This window comes from Glandiceps talaboti, chromosome 15 (assembly GCF_964340395.1).
Source record: "Glandiceps talaboti chromosome 15, keGlaTala1.1, whole genome shotgun sequence".
Classification (NCBI taxonomy): domain Eukaryota; kingdom Metazoa; phylum Hemichordata; class Enteropneusta; family Spengelidae; genus Glandiceps; species Glandiceps talaboti.
Window position 1 is genome coordinate 16,640,852 of NC_135563.1, and position 15,839 is coordinate 16,656,690.

Here is a 15,839-nt window from a genome sequence, read left to right on the forward strand (position 1 = left end):
ATTAAATGATTATAACCGATTCCATTAAACCAACTAATATTGCAGTAGTTCGATTTCTTTGCTGCCAATTAGTCCATAGGCAAGAAGATAACATAATGGAGGTCGTTGCCATGTCATTTTACGATCCAACTTCATAACAAATATGGCCGATAACAGCTTGTGTTAAACCACAAGTTTTCGACTCTCGATTCGACGATTCAATATTCAGGAGGTACCGTGATAGCGCAATTACATTATCACCTGTTTGCAACAGATTTCACGCATCTGTAAACAATTGCTGATATGGGGGCTAAACGAGCTATATATAGGATGTTATTACACATTTATCTTGTATTACACATTTATCTTGCCTTAAATGTATGTATGTATGTATGTATGTATGTATGTATGTATGTATGTATGTATGTATGTATGTATGTATGTATGTATGTATGTATGTATGTATGTATGTATGTATGTGTGTGTGTCTGTGTGTGTGTGCGTGCGGGCGTGCGTGCGTGCATGCATGCATGTATATATGTACGTACGTACGTATGTATGTATGTATGTATGTATGTATGTATGTATGTATGTATGTATGTATGTATGTATGAATGTATGTATGTATGTATGTATGTATGAATGTATGAATGTATGTATGTATGTATGTATGTATGTATGTATGTATGTATGTATGTATGTATGTATGCATGCATGCATGCATGCATGCATGCATGCATGCATGCATGCATGCATGCATGCATGTATGTATGTATGTATGTATGTATGTATGTATGTATGTATGTATGTATGCATATCAGTTCGTCCATGTGTACCAACGTACGAAGATTTTATCGTTTTATCAACGAAACAGTGTCGAGGGAAGTATATTTCTTTGAATGAAAAAGATAACCCAGTGCAGGTGCCTTGTATTAGTTGAAGATTCCTAATCTACTTAAAGCATAGGATTAAACAACATTGAAATATCAAGAATTGTAACAGTTATTTCGGAGCGACAAGTTGACTTCTAAATTTAGACCTGGAATTTGGAGTTCCCCCTAAGGGTTTTATGGATGATAAGACCGATTAACAAGACTCTCCAGTGATTGATAGATGTCAAAGAAAAGTTAATTTAAATATCACAATTCAGACATAAGTGGAGCCAATATATATGTAGATTGCGTTTCTCTGAGAGTACTTTGTAAAATATTACATTCATTCAAAGTTCATTCGTATTTCTCACAGATGTGGCCACTATTTATGGTAAAACATTTAAAGTAATGTTAAATGTCCTGCATATAAAATAATATACCATGTCAAGTTGTGAAATAATCAAACCCCAATTGTTAGCAACCTTTGCAAATTAGTTCACGTTATCCACATGTGTTGATTTAGTCATTTTAATCTAATAATAATAGAGGAAGTGTTGTAGTATGGAGTCAAGGTCATAATATCCACACAATAACCCAAGAATATCACTCCTTTATGATCAACACGTATCACAGGTTGCTCAGCCTGGTAACAGTGGAACGGTGTACACAACAAGTTAATCAACAACTACAGCTTTTCAAATACATCAAACGACTACACTGCTGGGGTGCACAAGCAAATGAAAATAAACAATTTATGCAATCAAAATAACTGTAAAAAGCTAATAGTGTGGAATAATGTCGGCTAAAACGCATGTCAACTGGGAAATCCCCTTTACCTCAACAACCCTTTTCTGTTTTCAAACCCAGTGATGGGCATACAACATTAGAAAGGTTACTATGGCGACGTGGCATATATGTTTGATGTTGTACTTAAATTACAATTTCAATGTGTCACTTCTTTATTACGGAGGTATAACAAGCTCATTTTGATAATAGCCAATGACCATCTCATTAAATAGTACATTTATAGATTGCAGAAACAAATAAAAAAATGTCTCAATGTAAAAAAAACCAACAGCCTGAATAATGATTCAGACTAACTTTTGTTTCACTTCAGTTATTTTCGTTCAGTCATTTAACAAACATCGAATATGTGTTTATAGATAGCACATTTACATTTAATGCAGGAAAGACGCACAAAGTGTGTACCCTATGAGCCCATATGGCTTGTTTGGTTTGCAAGGGCATGTCAAAACGTACCGATCTGTCAATTCGTATACATTTACATAACTGATCTATCAGTTCGTTCACGTACACATCTGATCAGTCAATTCGTACACATACAGACCTGATTGTCAGTTCGTACACATACAGTAGTTATCTGTCCATTCGTATACATACATACATACATACATACATACATACATACATATATACATACATACATAACAGATCTGTCGAATCGTACACATACACATCTGATCAGTCAATTCGTACACATACAGACCTGATTGTCAGTTCGTACATATACAGAAGTGATCTGTCCATTCATATACATATACCTATATACTTGATTGTCAGTTCGTACATATACAGAAGTGATCTGTCCATTCATATACATACTGTCGATTCGTACACATGCAGAACTGATCTATCCATTCGAACATACATAACTGATCTGTCAATTAGTACACACACAGAACTGGTCTGTCAGTCTTATAGATACATAACTGATCTGTCAATTCGTACACATACAGAGAGACAAATTACACTAACTAACTAACTAACTAACTAACTAACTAACACATGCTTCCAATATACTATTCGATTGGTAAATATTGCTAATGTAGTAAGGTACTACAATTGACTTGGTAAATGTGTATTCAACAAGTCATACCCTTATAAATGAGTTTGATCAGCCAAGTGTTAATATATATATATATATATATATATATATATATATATATATATATATATATATATATATATATATATATATATATATATATATGAGATCTGAAACTGAGTTGCTTGAACAACATGATCTTTTATGTGGTAGTGTTGAATGACCTAAGTGAATTCACTTTGTTTGAATGATAACTTGAGAGAGAACGCTTTAATTCATTCACTTTCATTTATCCGCAAGGCATCGATCCGAACTTAGGCAGAGTTCACGTGTGAGACTTTCGAGGCAACTTCTCTTAAATGTATTGACAACTGCTTCTACTGTTATTGTAATACGTGCAAGGGGTGTCGACTAGCAAGTCTAATACGTCACTTCCGCCTAAGTTCGGATGGAAGCCAACTCCGTACTGATTAGATTAGGAATGTGAATGAAACCAGCGCATTTTATCTCACTCAACATCCAGGTTTACAACATGAATTCACAAGGTATCTTTTCCAATTAAGGAATGGACAGGTTATTACGTCACTATTACTCTGGTGCCTACTTTTCATTCAAACCACATGAACTATATTACACACTGAATGGTAACGGTGAAGAGCGTAACATAAGCCAGAATGATATTCAGATGCATTCACATAGTATAACAGACAAATTTATCCACGAGATTGTCATGACCTTTCTATGATCATATCTCGTTTCTCGTTCGACAGCTAACTACAATTGTCACAATTCCAAATTGCAAATGGCTGAAACTAAAACTAGTTGACTTGAACGGTCGTTCCTGTTACTGTTGACTATCGGAGACTTTAAAATCATATTTAATTAGCCTGTCAGTAATACTGGTAATAAAACGTAACGGATATTAATAACTCATCCAGGAGGTCACCCCATATCTAGTCTATGATGTACTCGTTGCTTCTACATACAGTGAAATCATTGGGGTCATAACTAGTTGTAATTTGAATATATCATGGCATGTACTAAATGTTTGCAAAAGTCAACCTACAAATCAGCTGTATTCGTCACGTTCTCGCTCATACAGCTGCACCAACATCTATATTATATGTGTGTTTGTTCTGTCTTGGTTGAGATATTGTCACCATTTTGTCCTCTTTGGTCGCTGTAAAATCCTTTTAGATAACGAGGAACAAGTTCAGAACGCAGCTGAGTGTCAGGTCTGTTAAGCAAACAAGTCTAACCATGTCCAAAATCTTTCCAAACGCTTTTATTAGTGAGCTGTGTGTGTTTCGTTACAAAGTTTCATCCGTTCCGAGTAATTATAGGCACTATAATAAAATAGCTTACCGAACTTTTCCAATTGAGTATGATCCCACCAGACACCGTCAGTCTTTCCTAGATACTCATGTAGATACTCATCGTCTCAGAGTTTCAAGTATGATTAAAAAACGTACGCGCTTCGCAAGAGATCTTTTTTTACATGTCCATGTCTCCCTTACAATCTCTGTAACCAGTAATCTCTGACATCCTTCCGTCACTATCATAGTATTTTAAACACAACCTTGACCTTTCCGAAATCAAAGTGTTTTGTATTCACCATTTTTCTTTAACACTAAAGATTTCTTTTAAAAACAACATATTTATTGGTATTGTCACTGTTAGTGCTGAGCCTAATGTTTTTTTTGCCGAGAGCAGACGCAGTGTAATTATGTTTTCAGTCTCGCTATTATTTCATTTGTTTTTGATGCGGTCACTCTATAATTGGGAAGACATGCCTCTAAATTTGTTGGATCATCTACGTTAGGGAACAGTTTACTGTGCAAGCAAAATTTGATTCATATGCTATTGTACCAAATAGAACTCAAATTGGTATGACCTAAGGGGCCATAGATGCTATTTGTTATCTGTAGAATGTACAAGTAAATCTATGATGACTTGGTAGTGATAAATTGCGTCACTGATCTGAATGACTTCTGTTACATGGTAGATCCAATGTGTCCTAACATCGATATCATCATGATGTTGGCAAAATTGACGAATCACGAAATGCAGACAGTGTACCCTTTTCGCGAAAAACACCATTCTGTATTTTATGACTTATGTTCTCTATTATTTTTTAATGTCAATGTGGGTTAGCGCTATGATTTACCCCTCTGTTTAATAAAGTTATTGAGTAAAATATGTTATAGAAGGGGACAATAGTGACAATACATATTTGGTAGAATTAGCGTGCTACAACATGTGGGGCTCGCTGTATTAATTCGACGTCTACTTCATATTCAGTTGTCATTTATTGTTGCGCATGCTCCATGCTCAAAACGATGATGTATTCTCACGTCTGTATTTGTTGTCATGATTTCAGTTATTAGCATTTTACACTTAAACTAATGGAATGTAACACTGACTACCCCTTTATTTCAAATTGATTTCACCATTTCACCTAGCTCTCTTTGCACCGTGTGTCAGTGATTGATTTATGGTCCATTGCCCCTGATTCAATTAGTTTCAATTCAGTCACATTTCAGCCGTCGACTTGAGTTCCCACTTTGGCAAAATCACAAAAAACAGCAGTATTTTATTTCAATCCAGGACAACTAATATTCTTAGCTCACTTAAGTTTCATAATCCTCCAAAAATGTGTCATAAAATTGTTTTAGAACGCAAACACGCTTTTGAATTATTTCTTTATTTAATCCACATTAAGCAAACTTACTTTTATTTCAAAGTAAATATGTATCATGTGGACTGCTGTCAAAGCAACTGATCAACCAACTTTCCGTTGTATGTGTAATTGACAATTGCGATTCACAACGTGCAAACATTTTCTGAATAACAAATATACAACTGTAAAAGATGCTGCGAGGAAATATAAGATCGGTTGACTATGTTCTGCAGTCAAAGCTTAATATCTTCACATGATTACCTTGTGCAAGGAATCGCCAGGGATATGTAGTGAGACGGTAAATAACACGATGGCAATTCTCCTAGCATGATTCGTGTACATCAGATACAGTGAAAAAAAGCAGTATACGTATAAATAATTTAGGTAGCTCATAAAAATCAAAAGTAAAACCGTTATCTTAGGCAATAGGAAATATGACCTTAATCAAGCAAGGTGTTTGTAAGGTCACATTTGACACAATGTGAAATGTCAGCTTTAATGTTTCTAATGAGTGATAAGCTAGACAGAACCATGACGTAGAATGAATTGCAAAACCTTTCAAAGTACTACATAAATATCAAAAAGGTGATAACTGTCCATAGTCACTTGTAGCGACTCACTCAAAGGGATACGTATATAAATCTTCACAGCACCTCTGTTCCAGTGCACTTCAGTGGTAAATGTTTGCATTCTCTGTTAACACTAAGAAGTTCAAACATTTGATGATGAGTATACCCTCGAAACCCAACTACACAGTCATTCGTATGCATTTCAATGTCGGCTTTAATAGAAAAGTCAATCAAATCGCATAATTTCACTGCAGCCATTTTATCTTCGCAAGGAATGCTTATGTTGTGGCTATATGTATGTATGTATGTATGTATGTATGTATGTATGTATGTAAGTATGTATGTATGTATGTATGTATGTATGTATGTATGTATGTATGTATGTATGTATGTGCGAGCGCGTACGTACGTATGTGTGTGTGTGTGTGTGTGTGTGTGTGTGTGTGTGTGCGCGCGCACGTGTGTGTGCGCGTTTGTATCATCATTTCCTCTAGAACCATAGGCTCTAACACAATGAAACCTGGTACACATAGTGTATGTTGTTGTGCAAGAACTAGGTTTTAAAGCAAAATTTGTGCATAGTAATCACTCAAACTTACATATTTTTATCAAAATCCGCCGTTTTTCTTTAGCCATCATTCAAGAGCGGCATTGTGTCAAAAACGTTTGGTTCGATGTGATGCACCAGTTCTGCACATCTTTGCTCATATCTAAATCTGATTAGGTTTTCAATAAATTCGATGCATATCAATCACACTAATTTGTATATTATTGAATGAAATTTGTTGTTTTCCTTATTTACTTAGTAAGATGCGACTAAATTAAATCAATACCCGGTAAATATATTCTTTATGGATGAAGCAATATATTATTCACATTTTAGCGAGATTAGTGCATAGCATTTTGTATAATGGATATGATAATTAAGTATTTTCACAATGTCATCATTTTTTCAACTACTACTACATCAAATAAAACGATTTGCATAATTAGCATAATAATTAACGATGCATTGATATGCCAAAAATTGATGGCTCAAGTACCTGGTGCACATATGCTTTATAAGCACATGATTGATATACATAATGTTCAGCATAATTTTCCTTTATTCATGAATTTAAAGAAGAACCCGTTTTATGACAGATTTCTTTACATGAATACTACATGAGTGAAGAATTGTGTGATACATTTGAAGCGAAATGCGTGTGTTCAAGTGTATTATAAGTAGCACATATTGCATTATGATTCAGTGACGGTGTCAATTCAGAGTTACTCTTGAGAAACTGATCTTCAGTTAATAGCCGGTATTGTTTACATCATGACAACAAGGAATGGTTTTGCAACTTGACTAAAGTTATTACTCGAAACAACCAGATACCATGATGCCATCAACTTGATTACATGTTTGATATTTTGCCGATTCAACTGATTGATTGTTTTATATAGACAGACAAGTTCGTATAAGCTATAGGCTTGATCACCAATTTGCAACACATGTTACGTGCTTTATATTCTATCCACGTTCTAGTACTTTAACAGCCAGGTTTGATTAACGCAAGCACCTTGAAATGAAACGTAAATCCAGTTAAATATCCACCTTCAATATTGTCAGGTTTGGGTTGGAGATAGTTATATGGAAACGATATAGGAGTATGAAGTGATAGGTCTTACCTGAAGCCAAATACATGGTCAGTGCAACAACTGTGAACAATAGGAATGAGTGACATGCAATAGCCATAGTTTCCCTTGGTCAGAGAGTACACAATTTCATCCTATGTCGCTTTGCTTAGTGATCCACGTCAAGTGTATGTTTCCCCAGAAGAACTTTAAACAGCTAAGTCCTATTCAAGCGTGATGATGATTATCGTTCTTGTACAGAGGACATCATTTGACAGAATCCAGAGAGACCGATCTCTCAAATCGTCTATCTTGTATTTGACTGTATGCCAAGCGTACAAGAGGAGATGAAATACTATGGGTCTTCTATTACCGCTGCTCAAAGTCAAATATTCCAAAAGTATCCTGATAATGTACAATGCATATCAGTAGGTACAACGGATTCCCAGTGTGAACATCGCCACCATGCATGCCAGTCGTGGTTGACAGCGAATATAGATTATCGTAACAGTTCAAGGCTTGAAGTCGGCGTAAACATTCATTTTTGCTCTGTTGATCATTAATGGCTGGAAAATGTAAATCATAAGTATGGCGGAAATATTAATGTGGAAAATCAACCATGAGAATAGTGTGTTAAAACCAACTGTATGTGTAACTATGACAAATTTGCAAAGGAATGACAATCATCTCAGCGTACTAGTAGCCGCGAATTATATCAGGATTTTTCTTGGTCGACCCAAAGGAAAGCACGAAACGTGTAATAACTTCGCGCATAAAAAAGTACAGTGCGTATTAACTGAAATTGAGTAGGCGACACACGCCGTAGCGATGAATAGTGCGAGGATAAGTATAATGTAGAAAACAACACCGGGTGATGACTCCTGTCAACGATTTCTAACAATGACGACTAAGTACAGCTGTTCATATTGGCATGGATAACACTGTTGTGTGATGAGAGTCAGAATAGAATGGCCGTACTGGAAAATGCCCATGCGTGACAACATTATGGGCCACTTAACCCGGTATTGCAAAGTGTAAATGTCATCCTTGCAAATTGTAAGGGTGTTGAGTTTTGCAGCCTGACATCTCTAGATACATTTACAGAGAATATTTAAGGAATTGGCGATCTCGAGAGTAACAATATATAATACAAAACATGAAAATCTATTAAATCAATTTTTATTTAAATACTTCTTTATTTATTTTAATTTTCGACCCTAGGTCAAATTTTTGAAACTGTCCTCTGCCAGCAATTTCTATGATTCCTGACACGACACCTACGTCGACTCCATGTGTCTCTTGATATTTCTTTAACATTAATTTCCTGGGTACGCTCAGGAAGTTAGGTTTCATCTTACAGCCTACGAAGTTAGAATCTTAATGTCTTCGTAAGTAATTCAAAGGACACGTAAGCTTGTGTCCGCCAAAATCCCATGGCACTTGTACAAATCTGGATGTCTGTGTTATTATTGAAAAGGGAACACCACTCCAGGAAATAAAGGCACTTTCGTATACTTTGGGCTCTGGAGATTCATTTTATGATTTCACATCATACAAATTTAGCACGATTGCCAAGAAACACCAAAATGAAACTTGTTTCACATCTATCGAGCTATAGAGTGCTCTAGCATTGCCTCATGGGAGTCAACAATTACCATTAGATAAACAATGAATATTCATGACTATTTATCACTAAGAGTCATGAATATACATTGTTCATCTAATACATATGCGTGCCTCTTAACTCCATATTCACCGAATCACATAAGACTTGTACAGCACAGATAGAGTATTCATTCATGTCAAATTTCTGAACCTAATTAGCAGGTGTAAATGTACACACAGTACACAGTACACACACACACACACACACACACACACACACATACATGAGAGACGTTTGTACTACTCCCATGCACAGATATAACACTCCAAGTATTGAAATGATATAGATGTAACCTTTTACAGTGATTCATTACGTCATCGCTCAAATGATATTAGTGTACAGCTTCGTCTAGCTCTTCATCTGTTTATAATTGCCATGTTTTTGTTGTTGTTGTTTTTTTGCTTCGAGGTCTTGACGTCTGGTAGACGAGTTGTTTAGTGTCAACAACACTTGTCAGAGTGCTTGGTTATTGCCTTTGATCCCGGTTCGTTTAGATTATGACGTAACCAATGATTGAGAAGTATGACTGATGGAGAAACCGTATTTGTTTCAAAATAGAGTTTCTAACATTATTTTAACAAATTATTTGAAGCAAGGGATAATAATGATACAAAACATGGGGTCACAATCTTTTGTGAGCAAGGGGGTAAAGGCGATGACCACAAAATATTGATGTTGTCAATTCCCCCCCCCCTCCTCTTCTGGCGACACGAACAGGAAACGTGTTTACCCTGTGCTGATCTTTGCTAATTAGACCGCTATGAAATATGATTTATTACAAATTGAACTACGCGATAGGATATAGACCTATAGCACCAAATGACTTGTCATAATACGATTCTACACAGTCACATCAAGACCACATTCCATAATGTCGTGTTAACGTTGTTTGCGTCATGTCACGTCACGTCACATCTTTTCTCATCGTTGATGACAACAGTGACAATGGAAAGAAATTTCTCCACGGAGTGAAATCCTTTCTATTTTGTAGTAATGTTACAGATGTGAATTATTTCTGATCAATAGGACATCTGTTTATAGCGTGCGAAAATTAAAGTTAGATATATCAAAATATATTTTGACATCATGGCTACCCACACTCAGTAGAGATTTATAGGAATCAGTATGCATTTACTCCCATAATCACATAACGATAAATCAGATTTTGGACGCATTTAAAAATGGTAAACACACCATCTTCAACACATGGATAATATATATGTTGCTAATGTGTTATTTTTAAAAGAAATACAGATGCAGTAAAATACGTCGAATATATAATGTACACCATCGACGTTATGTCGGCCTAAAATATAATTAATCAGCTGTATATTCATCAAGCTAAGAGCACTTTATGTCTTTAGAAATACACGATACATCGTTGATGACAAACTGGCAGCTTGCTTGTAATACCTGTGAGCGGAATTCATTTATTGAGATGTCATATGGTCTCAGTATTAAATCATATTCATGATAAATGTTCCGTTTACAGCAAGTTTTAAGGCTCGTCTTTTTTAAATTTATTAAACGAACTTTGATATCTGATTCATGGCAAGGTTGGACTTTATATAACATACTTCGTCTGATTCATGGCAAGGTTGAACTTTATATAACATACTTCGTGAAAAACTAGAAACGTTTGAAGTGTGGATCTTCCGACATATGCTGAGGATTTCATTCCAAGTAGACTATGTTACAAATGATCAGGTTTTTAGCATGGTTCATACAAAGGGTTGTCTTCTGAAAGACATCCAATTCGACGAACGTAAAATCATGATCAGGTACTTCACGAATTAGAACTAGATAAATGTCCCTTTGCAGTGCGAGCAGAGGACGTAGACAACACAGGAAATAGTCATCAGATATGACAGAGTGGCTGGATCTGAGTTATGCTAAATGTGCCATTCTTGCGTATGACGGGAGAGGGTGGACTATCCACACAGTCAACCTCCTCTGGAGAAGACACCAAATCTGAGGTTGTGCATACCCAGCCCCTAAAGGTCAAATTATCTTTAAAAAATGTTTCTGTTTTGAGTCACGAAACAAACAGCCTGGGGATATTCGACTTGGACATTATAGATGTGGTTACTCAATATTTTGAGAAAAGCTATTTTGATTGGCGGGAATTTTCTCACGACATATCTTAAAGAAGAATTTTAGCATGGTTTTGACCGTTTAATGTGCTTTTTGACCATGAATTGATTTCAAACTACAACTTGAATTCGTGTAGTATTAAGCTAGACTACCATATCATTTTACAGTAACTGGCAACGGGGAAATTTCTGGTACTCACTCAAGTTAAAAACCGTTTGAATGTTTCTGTTGCCGCCACTTGTTTAACAAACGATTGAAAAAAAAAGCCAGACTTCTTCTCTCGTGAAGTGAAAACTAGTAGTTTAGTTTAGCTTAGTTTACTAGTTTATGTGTATAAAATTCCTATGATAACTGTTATTCTCTCAAACAAAACATTTAGTCTAAGCCCATATTTTGCATTGATTTATTTAATACATGTAAACTAGTCCACACAGATCAGAGGACTCGGATAACGTTCTTTACCACAACGTCGCACAACAGACTGCAATATTGAGAGTACTGCACTCTGTGTGAAGTAACATTGACAATTACATGTGGTCTGTAGACATTTCTTTCATCAAAGCCGCAAGCATTTCCCAGACAACTACAGTCACGAAATCCAATCAGCTGATAAATGCGTTTCCAGGGCCATGGTACATCAAGTTGATTGTAGCGACATATATCGTGTATTTCAGAAATGTACAAAAGGAAACTAACACCCAGTATAATGCCTTTACTTGATCAGTTTAAATTCTGTCCTTGGTATGTCACAGCTTGCTCTCCGAGAAAAACCCATTATTTACATAATACCACGTTGTCCATGACAACAGAACACTGCCAGCGTGACAGGGTTTGGATGTGAATGCGAGGGTGCATGTGAAAATAGGCGATGGGGATATCGATGCAGGAGGTATATTGAACATTATTAAGTCATCACCACAAAGCGAGACGCAGTATTTAGTAGGAAATAAAACTCGTCACTAACGCTCGATGAATTTCCGATACTTATTCTTCATTTAGTTAGTTGTTATTGTTTTCATTCGCCGCCGCCGTATAAGAGACTTTAGAGTTGCCATGTATCAGTTCAGTATTGATAGTATTGCCTGCACATGCTGTGTCAGACGATCGGGATTTTCGCAATTTTACTTGGAACAAATCAAAAAGACTAATCTTAAGATTACTCTGTAATATTCATTATTTAAACAAATTATTGCACATAAACGAGATTTCAGGATACCTTATTCGCAAACTTTCTTGCAAAGTTCACATGTGAATAATTTGTGGTATAGTTCAAAAGCAACTGTGTCGGAGTGAGTTCGGATGTGTTATGCATATATTGACATGACCAATCAACTAGACATGTGTAAACTTTGGCTTTGCCAGCTTTCAGTACTCGCTATAAAAAGCAATGAACTACAACCGCGGAGATCCTTTTTACAAAAGATGGAGGCAAAATATCGTGCAATGTGTTGTTGAAAGACCACATACGCATACATAGATAAACTAATAGATGGATAAAGCATACATAGTCAACATAAACTAATTACACCTATATTTTTTTTCCTTTATGACTTTGGCATGTATTGCAGATGGTAATCTAGCTACCGATATATCAGAGAGAGAGAGAGAGAGAGAGAGAGAGAGAGAGAGAGAGAGAGAGAGAGAGAGAGAGAGAGAGAGAGAGAGAGAGAGAGAGAGAGAGAGAGAGAGAGAGAGAGAGAGAGAGAGAGAGAGAGAGAGAGAGAGAGAGAGAGAGAGAGAGAGAGAGAGAGAGAGAGAGAGAGAGAGAGAGAGGGGGAGGGAGGGAGGGAGGGAGGGAGAGAGAGAGCTGGTGAGGGTTCGATGGGTAGAATTAATGGTGTGGAATGATGGCAATGGGCATTGATATGAAACTGGTATAACAGAGACGACCAAACTACCATATCTTCATAACATACCAACATTTCTTTAATTAGTTTACAACGCAGTAAAACTACAGCCTTGAATACAGGGAACTTACAATATACTTTAAATTCAAAGTAAAACGTTTCATGCATTTTCATTCAAATACCTTGCACGCTCCTGTTTGTGCACAGATAAATTATGCATCATATTCGTGAATTATAATAAAACAAAAAAACAATGCCACTTTTCTGTAGTTGCTAAAAATACTTTTACCAGTACTGCATCTTTTAACACTAGTATTCAGCTATTTGTCTCGACTGACAAAAAAAATATGGACTGTAAGAGTTTATTATGATCATACTATACAGTCAATAACTTTGAAACCCAAATTACGACAATCATTCTACATATTGACTTATTAATTACAATAGACATGGTACTCAACCTTTGATATACAGACGTTATTAAAATATCTCCTTTAATCAGTTGGCCAGCCTTTGAGTAGCCGCCTACCCAGTTACCTAAATGTATGAAATGTAATTACTCATTAAATACTCATTAATCAAATCAAAGGTAATGTTTTTATATCATTTACAGAGTAATATGTTGGGCAAATTTTATTTAAAAATGGGGGATATTCTCAGGAAATGGCCAACTAATTTTCGAAGTCCAGAGTATTCGTGCTAATTTACCGTTTATTAAAAATGCACAATATGGTAAATTTTAATTTTGTAGGTTTTGTAAACTTTCCCTTTACATTTCAATAGATAACGACGTATACATCCTTGTTGTCTTTATTGGCCGTAGTGTTCGTGGTTACATTGATCCAAATAAACAGGTTGTTATTTATCACTAAAATTACTGTTACTATGACGACGTCATTATTTTGTAGAATTGGACAATGTCCAATTTGTACTTATTATCTAAATTATAATCTTGATAGGCAATTATAGGAAGATGTAGCCACTTGTTTCTTTTGATGTCGCTTGATTTTTATCATGTGGTAACATCGCTGACTTATTAGCCTCGCCGGATCATAAACGCGCATCATGATTTAGTTACTTGTCTACCCCAGAATGTGTACAATGTGTAATGTGTGTAGGTCTATGTTTCGACGTAGCAGGTGCAACACTTATAGTGTTGTACATTGCCACTAAGTTTAGGATGACATAAGGATGGCATAAGTTTTAGGATACATTCACAAATGCCGGGGATGGGGGGGGGGGGGGTCGCTACCTGTTATTTTTTAAATACCCCTGTACGATAGTAATAATATCAATGGAGTAATGTGTTATACTGTTGTCATTTGTAATAGGATATATCACTGCTGCAATTTGTATCTTTGCGAGAGCTTGAAAACTGCCTTCATTTTATCTTTACCTAGATAATACCACATCGGACAAACTTGATCCTCATAGGAATCAATGAGACATCTCCCAAGGTAGGTCTCTCCACAACTCAGTATATCTCAGTCTGGAATCAAATTAGTTACTTTCCCCAGAAACCGTCTATTTTGTCCAGAAAGTTGTTCTATTGACGAAATGTAAAATGTGTAAGATGTTTAGAATAGAACTGGGCACTTTTTACAGCATGCATGTTTTGTTTTTCGTTTTCCCTCAATATATATTATAGCTTCGTTGGCAAACACTGCGACTCCCTAACTAAACGAGTCAAAGTATTAACAGGCTATCCTGAAAACGAAGTAAGTTCTAGTAACAAGGTAATTGATTTATGTCAGTTATGGTTGATTTTTCTAGGAAGATTGCTTTGTTTCATGAGGTTAGTGTAAAGTTAGTCTTGTTCAAGTGCACTTCGGGGCAGGAATATTTCAAGACTTGACACATTTCTGTTAGTAACTGGAATTCAAGAAGCTGAAAGTGTCGCCGTTGAGGGCGCACCTTACTTAGTCCCACTGTGTGACACGATTGGAAAACAATGTGTTACGTGTACCAATATATCCTAGTTAGGTTAGTATTGAATCCTATCAGATATAATGATATGTCTAATTCATGCACTCGTTTATGCGAATATAATTTCCTTGTTCACTCTTAACTGATCCATTTCCATGGAGTTTTGAAGGCACTTGTGACTACTGAACATTGCTGAAGTGCCAAATTTCACTGAGAGAGGGCGCTATGTATATGTCAGAAGTACTTGTGGCAAGACGTTTACCAGTTCATTCAATTACTATAATGGGTATTTTATGGGAAAGAGAACAAGGGGTGTGCAACTTTAATGAGTGGGAGTTGCATGACGTTTATGTTTGTGAGACGTGTACTTTTCTCCGTTTGCTCTTCCAACCAATTATGTTTGGCATATGCTAAAACCTGGGCTGGACACTTGGGATGGGTTGCTCTTGAAAGAAAAATGAAATTGAAGTTTATTGTTAATACAACCGTTAACGGGGAAGTAAAGCGTTTCAGCTACTTGTCCCGTTCAATTAAAACGTTCATATCAGGTGTAAAATAACAGTGTTTGATTATCAACCCAGTAAAAATAACCTTACGCTGTGGTAAGGATTACAGGGACTGTTATAAGTGCTGAGGAGGTATGTTTGTTTGTGTAGCACTATTGAGCCCACAGGCTGAGAATAAGTCTGACGTTCCTGACAACCATTTTTTGCCACGCTCTATCACAAGTACCACACACACAC

The 15,839-nt window shown here is 36.1% G+C and overlaps 1 protein-coding gene across 1 annotated transcript in view; it reads right to left on the bottom strand.

Annotated features, from left to right (window-relative positions):
- The window catches only part of LOC144446639 (neuronal acetylcholine receptor subunit beta-2-like), a 40,204-nt gene extending 32,281 nt beyond the window's left edge, over positions 1–7,923 (bottom strand). The window contains exon 1 of the mRNA XM_078136451.1: positions 7,618–7,923. Coding sequence (XP_077992577.1) covers positions 7,618–7,684 — 67 coding nt within the window. The 5' untranslated portion in view covers positions 7,685–7,923. The remainder of the gene's footprint in view (positions 1–7,617) is intronic.
- Between the last annotated feature and the right edge of the window lie 7,916 nt (positions 7,924–15,839).